At 37.2% G+C, this 16,138-nt stretch overlaps 1 protein-coding gene across 7 annotated transcripts in view; it reads left to right on the top strand.

Annotated features, from left to right (window-relative positions):
• CCSER2 (coiled-coil serine rich protein 2) overlaps window positions 1–16,138 on the top strand; it is a 59,842-nt gene that overhangs the window by 24,724 nt on the left and 18,980 nt on the right. For all 7 annotated transcript variants that reach the window (XM_021535783.2, XM_021535782.2, XM_021535784.2 and 4 more), the window contains 6 exons: window positions 1,524–1,614; window positions 4,586–4,748; window positions 5,350–5,536; window positions 10,850–10,933; window positions 11,688–11,774; window positions 13,275–13,373. In XM_021535783.2, the coding sequence (XP_021391458.2) occupies window positions 1,524–1,614; window positions 4,586–4,748; window positions 5,350–5,536; window positions 10,850–10,933; window positions 11,688–11,774; window positions 13,275–13,373 (711 nt within the window). The remainder of the gene's footprint in view (window positions 1–1,523; window positions 1,615–4,585; window positions 4,749–5,349; window positions 5,537–10,849; window positions 10,934–11,687; window positions 11,775–13,274; window positions 13,374–16,138) is intronic.

Raw genomic sequence — 16,138 nt, forward strand, 5'->3', positions numbered from 1 at the left:
TACAAAGTGCAAAGTAACTATTTTCATATCACACTCTCCCTTCTAAGTCAATAAATAACTTGCCCTGCAGAAATGCAAAATGTCTAATGTCCTGTGTCACAACCCAAATCTCCCCAAAAATCTTAAAATATGCTTAGCTCTTGTCACCATTTATAATAAAACACAGTAGTGCTTTGTGAGTGCTGTAGGAAGGCTGCTGAAGAACAGCTGGAACAACATTTCAGACAAATACCTGTTAATGTTCTTCATTTTCACCTGTGCATCTGTGATGAAGCAAATCTAACAAATGATAGCCAGCAAAGGGGTGGCTTTGCAAGGGAATATTGTTGTGCAGTGTGTTGGTAGCGTGTCTGCCAGTGTTCACTTAAGTGTTTAATGATCATGTTACTCTGAGAAATAATTATAAAACACTTATTTGATTTAATATTTGATAAATTATACAATATTGGTGCCAGGCATCCCTTTTTTGGGTAGCCAATAAACCCAAGAAAAATCTGTTTCTGCTATTAGGAAAGAGGCCAATGTGTGGTGCCTGAGTCTGGTCTCAGGCCTTAAAGGCATGACTTTCACTGGGAGCTCAGGAGTTGGAGCTGGATATCCATAGGAGTTTCCTCAGGCCTGCTGTGTGTGGTAGTCACTTGGTGTTCATGGGTTTAGTTTCCTCGGAGTAATGGAGTGAAAGGGTGTCTGGGTTCTCTGCCCAGGCTGCTGTGGTTTCCAGCAGCACTGGCAGTGTCTGACTGAGCTGTGAGCTGGGTGTTCCACTGCCTTGACCTCCTCCGTTTCTCCTCCTCTTGGTGTTCTTAAAGCAAGTGTGGTCAGTCTCTGTCTTTTTAACACTGACTGGGCTTGCCCTCTTTAATCTACCTGACTATATTTAATGTATAATTCATTTAGCACTAACACTAAATAGCATTTTTCTTGTGCCATTAGCATACCCATGCAATGTGATGGCTTATTAATCCCTTTAGAAACAGCTTTATATGAACCACAATCTGAAAGGCAAAAAGAAGCAGAGAGCAGAGTTTGGTGCTCATAATAGTGTGTTTGAATCTTTGTTGTCCCAAAAAATCAAGATAACATAGGTTTCCCTCAGTTCCTTTCAATAATTTTGTGATAGTATGAGAGCTGAAATAAGCTCATCTATTTAACATCATCTCTTCACAAAGCTGTTTTCGAATTCCAAGTAAACAAAGTAGTTGAGTTTCAAAAATGCTCCCAACTGCAGAGAAGGCAAGATATTAATGAATAATAAAGTCTTGTGAGTATTCCATAGGCATCAGGCAGAAAAATGTTTCTATCTATCTTTGTTTCATCTAGCACTGTTACTGTGTCATATTAGCAGATGTGTGATGATTGTTGCTTGTATAGATGGTCTCAAATAAGGCTGATCTTCCCTGAGGAGAGGAGGCTGCTGGTAACATTGGATGTTTGCACAATAAAAGTGTAACAAAGCTTTTTGTGACAGTGGGGTTTATGAAGTGTCATGGAACCAGCTGTATCTCACTTTTCCTTTCTTGCAGGATATCTTGAATAATCTTGATTCATGTGATCTTGAAGATGATGATCTCATGCTTGATGTGGACCTGCCCGAGGACCCACCTCGTGACAAAGGTAAGTAAGGCAGCCAAGCAATCTCACTGTGAAACTGCTTCATGGGCAGAAGAGACTTTTGAGGTGCTTTCTTCTAATGCTTGACTTAATAAATCTGTGCACTCTTCAAGTTGGGGTGTTGTTTTTTAATGTAACAACTCCTACTTTTGTGAAATACAGGAAGGGAGATATTTCTGTTTTCCCAAATACAACTCTTACATTTGAAAAAAATCTGAATATAGAAATGTACTGCCTTGAATAAAAGTGCAACCTTGCTTCACACTATTGTTTTCTTAGTATTATTTCTCTAGAATAAATTTCAAATTTTTAAGTTAGTCTTTCAGTCTCATGATTCAGCTCCATTTGAAAACGCTGGGACAGTATTTTTTTTTTTAGCTTTGGTGAATGACAGTGTAATTCTTTGAGACAAATAATTATTTTCTTCTACAAAATGACAATATCTCCTAATAGATATATATACACTTCAGGGTAGCAGAAGATGTAAAATTTAAGATATGTGTTTTCAAATAGTGTTTTATGCATTCTTGCTTTCAGTGAAGGTTCTGGCAGACTTTTCACAGAGAAGGTAGATGTACCTAGATGCCCCTGAAATAGAACAAACCCTGAAGAGAATGAACTTGGTAAAGGAAATTACAGCTGCACTTTCTCAAATCTCAGACTGGAAAAGTTTGAGGCTTTGGTTTGTTTATTCCTGAGCTACTCATGGGACTGATGAGTATTGTTATTATGATGAGATATTGTTATGTGAATATAGGTATTAGTTTTACCTCCAAGTTTAGTGGAGGGCAGTCTACAGAAACACTGAATGTGGAGCACTGTCAGGCCCTACCCAGTGCAAACTGGCACTGAAAGGAAGAGGGCTTTACTTACTTTGTGTAACATTCAGCTGCTTCCTGAAGTAAATTCAGGGAGTAAATTCAGTAAATTTTTGAGAGTACCTCTGAGTTATTTGGATGAAGACTCCTATATGTATATTAGATATGAGGCCAAATTTACAGTAAATAAACCACAATTTTCCGTCCATGATCATGGTGGCAGATCATGTTGTAACGTTGTGCACGTTTTAAATCTCAGAATGAGTTTTTCAAAGTGCTTGTAGGAAATGATTGACGACATTGCAAGTGTGCAGCTTTTCAACCCTGACAGGTATGAATTTTTAACTTTTTTACTCATTTTCCAGAATGGGTAACAATGCAAGCCTAAGGCATATTCTTTCAGTAGGAATAATTTAATTCTGTTGAGGAAGAACTAAGAAACAATTTTAAAGGGTAGATCAATTTCTCCTAAGTTTCCTTGTTTATATGAAATGTGCACTGCATTTGCATCAGTCATTCCATTACAAATTATTAATTTAAAAACTGCTGGGAGGGCATGTTTTTAAAAGTAAATGTTTACCACAAAAACATTAAGAGCTAATTACTGCTACTTTTGACATTTTTTAGAGGTTGGGTTTCCTTATAAAATTAGTCTGACATAAACTGGGTATCTCTGCTTCTTATCCTGAAAATCCTGTATTTGCAGCTGAGGATCTGAAAAGAACTCAACAGCCACATCCAGGTTTTCCCTTATGTAAACATGATCACTTGTAAAAGCAAAACTTCTTGGTTAATCTCCACCTGTCTTTACTCAGTGCCTCAATATTTAGTTTTCCATAGCTGAAAATCATAATTGCTTGTAAATTTACTGAACACTTACTTTGTTATTAATTTTCATGTGTTATGACCTGTAGAAAGACATTGCTAAAGGAAAATAAATCTTGTTAGTTAGGATGAATAAGTTTATTTTATTATGCAATTTTTTGGTTATTTGCTAGGTGATAAAAACGGAATTGTAGGTATGATTACTTATTCTAGTAATGTTTAACAGCACTTTTTGCCAACACTTTTTCTATAATTATGTGCGACTTCACTGACGTCAGCCTCTTAAGACTTTCCTGGTCCTCAGAAACTCTCCTGGTTTCACTTTGGAGCCTGGGATGCTGCTTGGCCACTATTTATAGGCGCAGTTGTAGCTGCAGAAGCATGCAGGGAGTGAGGAGGGCCGTGTAAATCACAGGGTGACGCTGGGCTGGCTCCCGGCCCCGCGCAGGCTGGGATCCCAGCAGGAAGGAGGGCCTGTTTGGGAGCCGAGTGCGCAGCGGGGCTGGGGCAAACACTGCTCCCTGCGCGCCCCTGCTCCCAGGAAAGGACTGACAATGTGAGGGAAAGCTCCTTGGGTAAGTCAAGAGCAAGGGGTGGCGACAGAATCGCAGTTTAGGACTGTTTTTGCCAGATCTTACTCCTGGGTAGAAGTTGTTTTGGCTTTCTCTCAGTCGTTTCCGGGCTGTTGCCAAATTTAGCGTTCGTTCCCTTAAGACATTTGTGGAATTCCTGTGGCTTTGCAGAAGTTGGTGTTTTAAAGAGCTTGTTTGGTTTCCTTGTTTTAAATCATGCTGGTTGTCCGGATAAATACAGATTAAATGTCTCTGAGTCTGAAAACCAAACCGTGTGAATAAGACAAGGTATATCTGTATCTTAAGTAACGGAACAGTTTTCTTTTTGCAATTAAAAACTGGCCTTTTTTTACAATGTTGTCTTTCTGTGTTTGTGTGTTGTTAGAACTTGTTAATGGCCTAGAGATACCATCTGTAAGAGAGATAGGAAATTGTAACTTTTAAATTTATTTTTGCCATAATCTCTACCTCCTCCAAATGATTTGCTATTTAAAGTTAAAATACTGTTAAAGCTGGATTCTTCAGTTTCTGCTACAGGTTGCTATTCTTGTAACAAGTTTTTTTTAATAAAAATATGACAGTGTTGCAGAAGTCCACTTGACACTTCTAAAATGCATACTGTTTTGGGTTGGTTAAAAAAACCAAAACAAACCCCACAGACTTTACACTGCATCTGTTACCAGAACATAGTTAATATTTTATTTGCAAGGTCCTGGGAACAAGTCTTATGATTTTTTTCTAACATTATGCTCTCTGTAGAGGAATGTGAAAATATGAGTCGCTATGAGAGACAAGACAGAAATACGAGACAGCATCAAGAGGGATTCTGGAAAAGAGCACCACAACAGCGATGGAATACACAGGAGCACTATCATCTTGGCCATACTGACCATTATATCCATGGTAAAAATGATTTGAACAGGTAAAGCACTTTTCTGTATCCTCACAAACATTCAAAGCACCAGTGAGCAATTCCATTTTGGCACTAAGGGATCTCAAGTGATATTGAGTACAAGTACAACATTTTCAGAATAGTTGTATGTCTGAGTGGAAGCACCACCGAGAGTGTAACAATATCTTTTCAAAACTTAGGCTTCTGTTTTCAGTCCCAGTACTTGTTGCTCGTGTTGATACAATGTTATACATGTTGATTGAAATATCTTATGTGTTCCATGGAAAACCAATGTCTTATTACCTCGTAGGTTTGGGCAGCTTTTTGCAGTTTAACTTTTTGGTAAAGTAAATGTAACCATATAGTCCTTAAAGAGTTGAATGACAGTTTATAGAAATTCTGCTGAACTGACTGGTTTTAGGGTACTGTAGTTTATAGTCTGAGAGGAGTCTCTGGGAGTGGAAAGGAAAACATTAATTGAAATAGCATTGACATTTTCTGATTCATTTATTTTCTGCTGTGTGCCACAGTATGTAAGTACATCCCACATTGCATAACGCTTTCCTTTTTACCAACTGCTGTCTAGCTCCAGTTTGTCATCTCTGTGTGTTTCTGTTTTGGGTTTTTTTAGGGGTTCAAACTACGTGGAGCCTGCCACGGGTCCCCTGGAGAGCTTTGGGGCGGGCAGCGGCTGCGCGGCGCCGCGGGCGCTGGCGGAGAACACGGTGATGCTGGACGAGATGACCCTGCGGCACATGGTGCAGGACTGCACCGCCGTCAAAACCCAGCTCCTCAGGCTCAAGAGGCTGCTGCACCAGGTCAGCTCTCCACAGGCACCAAAGCACTAAAATAAACGGGGGACTGGGCCTAGGTGGGCTTCTATTCTGTTTGGCTTTATTAGAGTATTGGTGTCTCATTTATACATTGAGTTACAAAGTTCCAGGAAGTGACTATGCCTTTTTTTTCTGTTTTCAGTAGAACTTTTCTGCCTTGTCAGGACTTTACTGACTCCTAAATACTAAAATTTTCAGTATTTATTCAATATTCAAATTTACTTCTCTGAGAAAATGCCAAATTAAAGAAGAAAATCAGTGTAAATGAAATTCAAAAAAACTGGGAGTTAAAAAAAGTACTAAAATTGATCCCATTGATCAAACTTTTATTCAGCAAATCAGCGCTATTAGCTTTTCCTTAAGGCTTTGTTTTCCTCATTATTTTAATATTTTCTTAGTGTTTTGACAAGAAGCTTAGCAAATCCTGCTGGGTCATCTCTATTGGAAGTGTTCAGATTTAACCTTCCTATGTTATGAAATTGTCAAGCTTTTAAGGAGGTTTTACAATGTACCTCAAAACGTGGCAAGTTGTGGGAGTTGGTAAACTGCTGAATGACTCAGCAGAAGTATGGCATTTCAGCTACAAAAATGTCTTTGTTACCATAATAAAAAACAGTCCATGAGACTTTCTTAGGAGGCATACACAGATTAGCATTGAAAAGTGTGTGATGTTGTATTTTAATACCAGATTTGTTGCTGTTCTTTTCTAATAGGATAATGTAATGAAAATAACTTTGTGCCTTAAAAATAAGGCACTAAAACAAAACATAACGAAACAAAAAGCAAATCAACCTTGAGGTTAATTCAAGGGTATGATTGTGCCTTTTAGAAATGAGAGCATTTGTTTCCTGTGCTGAGATGTGTTCCTGGTTTTGTCAGGGGGAAAAACAATTGTAATGAAAATAATGCAGTGCCAGAAGTGGAAGGGGTGCTCTTAGAACCTAATGTCTGAGTGGTGGGCTGCATAAACTGTGCTCCCCAACAGCCCCAGGCATTAATACAGAGGTGGCAGGGAACCTTTCTCTAGAACTTTTAATGCCTTTAACAAAAGGGCAGTTTGGCAGTTTGATGGATGATATGTGTGTGTGGTTCATGGTATAAAGGTTTGCACTTTATAGCTAAGTAATGTGTGGCCCTGCAGAGTATCATGTGTAAAATCTTTATCTAGTTTATACTAGCCAAATTGCAGAATAAAAACCTTGCCTCAAGTAGCTCAGCTTAATTTTTTAAAAGAACTTAAATGCACAGAATGAAGCAGTTACTTTTAATATGTCCGTTTTTAAAAATTTGCTCCTGATCTTGACAAATGCCTGATCCTTCTTCCCTGTAACAGTGAGTTTCATAATAGCAGGTATTATTCTTCCCTTCACACTTTGTCAGGCATACTTGGCTGTATTTTCCTAACCTAAACCAACCCTGTTTTGACTCACCACTTCCAAAACTCATCACTGGACTTCTGAATATTTATTCTGCTGTCCTGTGTATAATCCAGTCTTTTAATCAAAGAACATGAATAGTAATGTAAAAGTAAATTAGCCTGCTACAGAGGGGGAAATATCAAACCTTTACTACCTTAATTTGCTAAACAACTAGGGCAAAACTTTTATGAAATATTTTTTCATTACATTAGTGTTAAGCCTTTACTGTAAACATTGAGCTTCATACTAACAGGAATGAGTAAAAATACAATTCTTTTTTAATTCTTGAACAGAAATAATAGTTTTAAAAACAATTAGTTAAACTTTAGCATTCTGAACTCTGAGCTAGAACTAGGATCACAGACAGCTCCTTGCAAAATAGAAAAAAAATCAAGGTACAAAGTCAATTGCTTTTAAACTCCAGTTTTATTGTGGAAGCAAAAGGTCTTCTATTAGCTCCACCAATATTACACATTTAAGTCTATGTGTTGCCTTTCTCCATTGTGACATTCAGCAATAATATTTAATTTGGATAGGTAGGAATAGAGGTGTAGTCAGGACTTGGGCACGAGGTCTCAGAGGAACAGTTACAGTAGAGTAGGAAGAATTAGTAATTAAATTCAGTTTTATACAATTATCAGCTGTAGCGTGACTTAGTGTTGAGCACAGCATGCAGTGAATGTATACCTAACAGATTCCTGGGGAGACTTAATGTGCTGTACTGGATTCATTGCTGTGACTGGAGCTCATGTAACTGGAGATAAATTAGCTGGAGTATTGCTAGCAACATAGCTGCAGCAGCGTGGGGTTGGTGCTGCATTCCCAGTTCAGCTTGGAAAAAGAAATAGTTCTTTGAGTAACAGAGCCTTGGCTGAGCTCTGTGTGAGCAGGATAACAGTGGCAGCAGTAACACCTGCTGGCTGCTCACTCCTCACTCACTGCCATCTTCCTGTGCCTTCAGACAGTGAAATCAGCAATAGGAGTCTCTCTCATACAGAGCTTAGGAAATTTTCACAGTAGTGTGTATAACCTTCTCTGATTTCTCAGTGATGTTATATTAACCTATATGGAGTGAAAAAAGTGGTTTGTTCTTCTACTAAATGCAGCTATATTTGCAGAGAGATGTGCTGCTGGAGAGCATTCTCTCTTTAATACTTAACTGGAATGCTAAATTTGTATTGTAAGAAGAAAATGTTTTGGAAGTCTAATTCTAGTAATAATTGACATGTAAATGTTAATGCCACCAACATTGACTAAGGTGCTTCATTTGCATGTGTATTAAGAAATAAGTTTTCTTCTTAGCTTAACAATTTCTTCCTCCTCCTCAATTAATTTCATAAACTTGCTGCTCTGGGTGGAGGCTAATGTGTTAATGCAGTTTTGAATAAGGTTGTGCTATTTCTGTTGCCCTGGAACCTTTGATCTTTGCAAGGATTGACCATCCTCTGTAGTAACCCAGCAATGACTTGCAACCAAGTCATTACTTGCATTGCTTGCACTTCTGTTCTTGTAGGGAGGACTGAAACATTAAGTAGCTCACAGAACTGTGAGATCTGTGAAGCTCTTTATTCTGTGGGAGGCAGGTTTTTATAAAAAACGTTGCATTTCAACTTATCTTTCATGAACAGAAATGAAATTCTATTTTTCAAGCACAGCTCTTCAGTGTAGCTTATCAGATGTGGCCTATTTGTATGAAGAGGTGTGAATGAAAAATGTGAACCATGTAGTGCAAAATTGTTAAATGCATCAGTACATTTTGCTGAGGCTTTAGATCAGTAAGTCACTTCTGTACCTTTGAAATACATATTCATTGTTCCTTTCTTTTTGCATCTGGTGAGATCCACAAGAGAGATTCATCTTTGTTTATGAGAAGCCTGATGTTGAGAAAGAAACAGTTATAAATAAAAAGACGTTTATGTGTCATGCATTAAGTTGTATAAATTGCTCCTACACCTATTTTTTACTAACCACAAAATAGTTCACCTCAGTGATGTAACTGTGCTTGAAAGAAACAGAAGCAAAAGAGATGAACAAACAATAGCAAATCAGATTGGCAAATTTTAGGTTTAAGCCATTGTTTCACTGTCAAATTGTCGCTGTGACAGTGTTTGACAGTGGCAATGAGATTGACATAGCCTGGATGAAACTGCATTCAGAATGCCAAGCAGGCAGCAGGTGAATAGCACCCTCTGCTTGATGGCCACTTAACACAGCTTCTGCTTGCATCATTATAAAAATGCTTTTAGCAAAGGAGTCTATTCAGATGAGTGATTTGTACTGAATAAAGCTTGGAATTGGGAATCAAAACCTAGACCTTGGTAAAAGTTCAGTAGACCCTGATAAACTTGCCACTGCTCTGGATAAGTGATCATACCAAAATAAATAATGTGTTCTGCTACTGTAAAAATGTTAGCCGTAGCAGTTTTCTATATTGCCTGTTGTAGTGTGATGTGCAATACCTTTATAAAGTTTTTTTTATTTTTACCAAATGATGTTCTCTCCAAGTTTCCAAATTTAGGGTATCTTGGTATACTTCTTAGTATTATTTCTAGCCTACCAAAAATAGCATATGCATATAACCAGGTGCATTTTCTTTGCTAATTCTGTCATTTTTTCTGTTAATTCTATTATGGTTTTTTTTGTACAGGGATGACTCTTATTTTGCTGATTTCCCCTGTTTCATTTTAGCAGTATAATGAGAAAGAAACAAAAAGCACAAGAAGACAGATTTCATAGATTAATCCTAGCATGTGTTCAAATGGATGCTTGAGTTCCTACTGATAGTTAAAACTGTTTCTTTTCCAGTTGTGCTGTTCTCTACTTGTGTACTGAGGCAATTGCAGCAGTGGTGGGGGAATTGCTGCAGATGATCTTCGTCCCTGCTTTGCTGGGGAATGAGTCAGGAGTAGCACAGGCCTGGAATACTGATTTAAATCACCAGGGAGTGTGTGACATACTAACCTCCTTTGCAATCAGGTCTTAATCTGCTGTTGTGGAATGTCATATTGCTCCACTTCCCTGCATTTTAATAGCAGTTAAAGGTATATTGAGCATACAGAGCCTTGAAAAGCCATGCAAGACACTTTTGCCTGAAATAGTTTGTCTTGTTTTGTATTTTTTACCATTCCCATGATGACTCTTTCACGATTGTAACTGTGACCCTCAGTTGCTTCACTTCGAGTGTGTGTATTTGTTTGAATTGTTGCTTAAAATAAAATGTTTGTGAATTTTTTAATTGGGGGATATAAGAGAAATATAAAATACATAAATATAAAATATTAATAAATATGTATGGTATATAAAATACAAATAATATAAAATACAATACAAGTACACACAAAAATTGTAACACTGAAAGTATTCTAGGATTCTAATCACTGCACTTTTCCTCTAGCATTTTAGAAAAGTTTTGAACTAACTAATGTTTGTGTTTTTATGGTATTACTGTGCAAATTATTTCAAAGCATTCTGGTAGAAATTCTCTGTAACATGGTGCATAAACTGCTGCTTCATCAGTCTTTGATTTGCTGGCCATGGGCCTGGAAGGGACAAGCAGCTGCTTGAGAACTGATGACAACTGAGTGCTGGACAGTGTAAACTTTGCTGTTCTCAAAATTAACAGTCAATTTATATAAAAGCCCAAGAAACAAAAAAAAAAACCCAAAAAACCAAAAGCATCGAAACCAAAACAGCACTAAAAACTGTGAGATGTAAAGTTCTATCAAGTTATAGAAATGAAATATAAGTGTCTGTATCTTGGGCATTACTTGGGCATTGTACACAGGCTGCAGCAAGGATGGCTGTCCTGTGGGGGGAGAAAGGAAACTTGCTGTTTCAACAAGTGATTCAAACTTGTATTCTTGTGTTTATCCCCTGGTAGAATGATGAAAATGTGTCACTCCAGGACATCACATTCTCAGTTCCATCAAGTCCAGAACCACAAGAACCTGAGTCAACTTTTAAGGTAAATGACATTGATTGACTCTAAGGAATAAGACCTGTTTATATTTAGAAAATACACCTAAAGCTTGTGTGTTACTGAAATACTGCTTCTTGCTTCTTTCTTTGTTTAAATGCTAACGTAAGTGAACTCCACAAAGTCAGTGGCAAGTTTATTGTTTTTTAGAATGAGTATTAAAGGCAGAAGAAATCACAATAGTCATGGCAAATGGAATCGTCTTTTCTAGTTGCAGACTTGTAACATTCTGTTTTCAATGGTGGTAAGGTTTTGTAGCATTACTTGGTTCTTACTGTAAAATCACTATACAAAGATCATTAATTCTGTATTTATGGGAGGGAAACTTTGCTTACTAGAAATATAACAAGGCTATAAATACTTCATGAAGTTGAAGAACATGTAAAATCTAATGCCTGTTCTGAGTTCAGTAATTTCTGTTGTTGATAAAGAGGATTGTAGGTAGTATTTGCTTACTAGGCCTGTTCATCTGCATGCCACTTGTTTGCACAACAGATGAATAATGCTTCAAAAATGCAGCTGATTTACTTACCCTGGAAATTTAGTGGGTCAGCTGAATTTGGCCTCTTAAAGGAACTTTTAGTCAAGTTTCTTCACATTTTAGCCCCTCTCTGTGTGAACAGGAGGAGGAAAGTAGGTGCTGTGTCACTGCCATCCCTCCAGGCATGTCTGATCTCATATGTCCTGTAGAGGTGTTCCTTAGATCATGCAGTCCTTACACAAAACCACTGTTCTGTTGCAGATGGATGATCTGCTGAACGAGATCAGGCAGCTTAAAGATGAACTTAGGAAAAAGGATGAAACAATCAACCAATTAGAACAGCAGCTTGTAAGTATAATCTAAAATGTTTAGCAAAATCCTAGGTGTGCCCTGCAGAGTACAACTTCAATAGGCAGTACTGATGAAGGCTTTAAGAAACCTTAGACAGCTATTTTTTTCCTACACTTTCACTGTAACAAAGGTAGGTTTGGGTTCCCAGTTGTGCTCCTGGTATCTTTAATTCCATAATCTGGTCATGATTTTGTGTGGCACTAAGCAAGGATGCTTATAGTGCTGTTGAAAGTATTTAATTTCCAAAACAATTTTGAACATAAAATTCTTCTAGAAGCTGTCCAGGAGAAACAGTGAGGAAAAGATAAGGCTATATTTAAAGTATTTTAAAAATGGACAAGGATTGGGCCTATCAGTCTGCTCATTCTGCTTAAAGTTTTTGTAATTGTTTTTTTCTCCTGCTCCTTTCCTCTACTGTCCATTATCTTAATAAAGAATTACACCATATAATTTGAAGCTGAGCAAAGTACTATCCTAAGTTGATTGTGTTTCAAGGAAACAATACAAAACAAGTTGAGTATTCAGATTACATCTGCCAACTAGGAACAAGTTATGGGTCACTTCATCATAAATTAGGTTCAGGGAAACACAAAGCCTCAATCAAAAGTCACATGTGCCTTTTACTTTTTCTTCTTGTTCTGAGTTTGGATTTGCCATGTATATCTCTGCATTTGCTTTTGTTAAATTCACCTGCTGTGACAATTATTTTAAAACAGCCCCACATTTTCAAGCCATTTCAAGCCACAGCAAGATCCTATAGGCAGGTAGATGAAATGTCAAGAGGTGCACACCATAGATGTTTATCATAGCTAGAGGCAGTTCTTGTGTAACCAAAATCTCTAATGAAATGTTAAACATGTGCTTTTATAGGTGTGTGCAGTAAAACTGATCTGTGGCCTTCATCCTCTCCCTCTCTGGCTTGGGAACATTCCCTCTAAAACAAAATTGAAAGATGAAGATTTGGCATTTGCTCTGCTCTTTAAACAGCAGAATCCCAGATCACAGCATTCCAAACAAATTACCTTGTTTGTTAGCGTTTAGCAGTAAGTGTTGGGTTTTGGGTACACTTAATCTCACTCTTAACAGTCAGCCAAAATTCCTTGAAGGAAGTTTCTCCTTCTCTGCTCAGTCATGTACCTGATTGCTGGAGTAACCTGTAAATGGGGCAGCAGAGGAACTCTGCTGTAGAGATGGGTAAAACTCACATTTGTAACGATTGAAAGATGACTTGAAGAACGCAGTGCTTCAGAAATTTAAGTGGAAAAACTCTTTCCAAAAGTCAGTATTTATTTTGGATTACTTCTCCGTATCCTTTGGGAAAAGCAGCAGTTGTGCAGCACTGTAAAGAGTGGTTTTTACAGTTTAATCATATTGTGCTCTACAGTCAAGTCATGCTTGATGTTTGAACACTGGGCCTTGACTGTACTTTTCAAGAGGCTCAGTTGGTTAATTTCTAACTAATTATTGTTTGTTTTTCTCTTTTTGGGGGTGATTAAGGCCACTAGATGTAACTGCCAGAAGGACAGTCAAAAACCTCCAGTGGCAGTGCGCACGTATGCCGATAAATTCACACAAACCTCCTGGAGGAGGAGTTCTGTGAGTAAAGTGGGCCCTTCATGCTCGGGTACCTCTTTCTGCCTTTCGTTCCCCACTTCTATAACCTTGGCTCTCACTCAGCTCAGCCCTGTTTAAGAGCTTCTCTGCTCTGTGTGAGTAGAGTTCTTCCCACTGTGCAACCCTTGCATTCTTTTGCAGCTTTGTTATGTAAACAAATACTAAAAACATTTATTTCAAAATAAATAATTAAACTTTAGAAATCTTCTTTTTAAATAATCACCCATTGCAGTATTTAAGTTACAGTCAATCTGAGTCAATCCTGTATATCTCGTCACTTAAGAGATTTTCTTATATCCTGACTTCAAAGTCATAGGTATCTCTTTGGGTTTTTTCCTGGTCACATCTTCATTGTTGAAGTTTTCATATTTGTTGAGGAAAAGAAACAGTGTATTCCAAATTTAGCTGCATAAGTGTAAAAGCAAAAATTAATATTGTTTAACATTGCTGTTTTTTATAATTAATTGTAATAACTTGAATCATTAAAAAATAATTGTGTGGAAATCACTTTGACAAAAGACATCTTCATTCCCATATATTGTTGCATGGTTCACATTTGTTTCCACTATGTAAAATTTACATTCTTCATAAAACACTAAGAGAATATTTACGATGGGGGAGGGACAACACATTTCATATGATATAAGAAGAAATTACCTTTGCTAAACAAAGCTTTTCTTAGTTACCAGTGTCAAATAGCATTTGGATTTTGAAGCTACTGCTCTAGCTAGAAAACCTAGGACATTTCATTTAAAGGTTAAAAATGGGTTTGATTTTTTTTCTTTGTTTTTATCCTACTTTGAGTTACTTGATGTAAGCTTGTAATAAAAATTAATCACCCATTACCCTTCTAAAATTGCTTTTTTAAATATATAGCACTAGAGCGCAGAAGCAGCACCACACTGTGTTCACCAGTTACTGGCAAACAGCTTTACCCATGTTTTGCAGCCTTCTTCTTTCTGTCATAAGAAGGTGTCAAAAGATTATAACCTTAAGTAGTTTCTGGTTTCCTTTGACACCTCTTCTCCCCCATGTAACCTCTTCATTCATCCCATGTGTTTCTCCTTTTACTTTGGAAGTTCTGAACCCTTGCATTGTTTCTTTTTCCCAAGTTAATTTCATGTGTGTGCTGTTCATTGGATGTCTTTGTGCATTGATATTGTTACAAGGTTTGTGGCTATTGTTTCCATCATCCTTTTTTTCTAGCTCATTTATCACGTGGCTTCAGCGACAAAATTAATAGTCATGGAAAGTTAGTTGCTAACTACATGAGTTTTAGTTTGTGGAACTTGTGGTAATTGATAAGACAAAGATACTGCAGAAGATGAGGAATTTGTGTTGCTGTCTCAAGCACAAGGAGTCACTCAGCACAGTTGTCTGGTTTGGGTCAGGTTGGCCAGTATATTTTTTTAAAGTTATATTGTAGTTTTGTTCAAAAAGACATTTTTTTTTGTCAGGAGGAAGTTTGGTTTAAGGGACAGTATCTTCAAGAAGAGCTAAAGGAGCCTCTGCTGTATTCATGGTTGGGCGTGTGGATATATGCATGTGATACCCATATGTATTTCTAGGCATATGATCATTGCATGCACAATCCAAACATCTTCGTATTTTTATCCATGTGCAAAGTTTCTTACAAAATTGATAAAGGACTTAGGAAAATTCATGAAGTGTTAACAAATTTTGAAACTGTGCTGCTTTTCAGGACCTTTTAATAGCTGTGAGGTTTTGGGCATGTTTTTTGGTTTTTTCCCAACATCTTTACATGCATATTTGTAAGTGACAGGCTTTCTGTCAGCCAACAGAAACAGGAACTCTGTAATGTGGGATTTCTCCAAGGAGGACAATGGTCTGGCTGGTGCAGCCAAATTTCAGTTCTTATGGTCAGACCTCAACTTTCTGGTTTAATGTTTCCTCTGCTAACATGCATTTGGATGCTTCCTTGCATGGCTTAACAGACGTATAAATGTGTAAAACAGTTTTTGATCTGGAACCTAATAACAAAAAACGTCTCTTGCAGTAGAAAGGAGACACAATCAGCTCTTATTTTCTTGAGGTAAGAGTAGATAATAAACAGAAGGAGACACCGAAGTAAAGCATATACTCAGCACTCAAATCCCAAAAAATCTCTTAAAGAAATTCTTGTGCTTTAACATTCCTATTTAGTTCAGTTTAATGGACTTGACCTAAGAAGAAAGACTAACAAAAATCATGTTTATTGGTCCTATATGCAGTATAAATCTTGAAATATTGTTAGTATTTATTAAATGATCAGGTTTCTATGTAGGCTAGCTTTTTTTTATGTAGAGTAGCTTTTTTTTTTAAACCAAGTTGTAATTGGAGTCTTGGCAATGATAGAGTGGCTCCTTTGAGGCATCTTAGCTTTTTGCTTCTTTAAGCTTGTTGTTTCCAATTTTGATTAATATTTAACTATTTCATTTTTTTCCTATTAGTGTTGACCTGCCAGTAATTTTAAATTATACTGTGTATTTGATGTATCAAAATTTTCAAAATTAATTTGGCTGTGTATAAATTCTATATATTCTATACAAATCAGAACTGATACAATGTCTTAATTCCTCAGGAGTTAGTACCAATCTGGGAACACAGTCATTTAGTATTCCAAGGAGTACTTTAAATGCTGACTGAAACATGCTTAACAAACACTGTTAATATAGTGTGTCACAAAGAATAGGTGCTAGAATAAACTAGGAAACAATGAGAGTGGGAAGCAGATACTTCAGTTAGAA

This window comes from Lonchura striata, chromosome 7 (assembly GCF_046129695.1).
Source record: "Lonchura striata isolate bLonStr1 chromosome 7, bLonStr1.mat, whole genome shotgun sequence".
Lineage (NCBI taxonomy): Eukaryota > Metazoa > Chordata > Aves > Passeriformes > Estrildidae > Lonchura > Lonchura striata.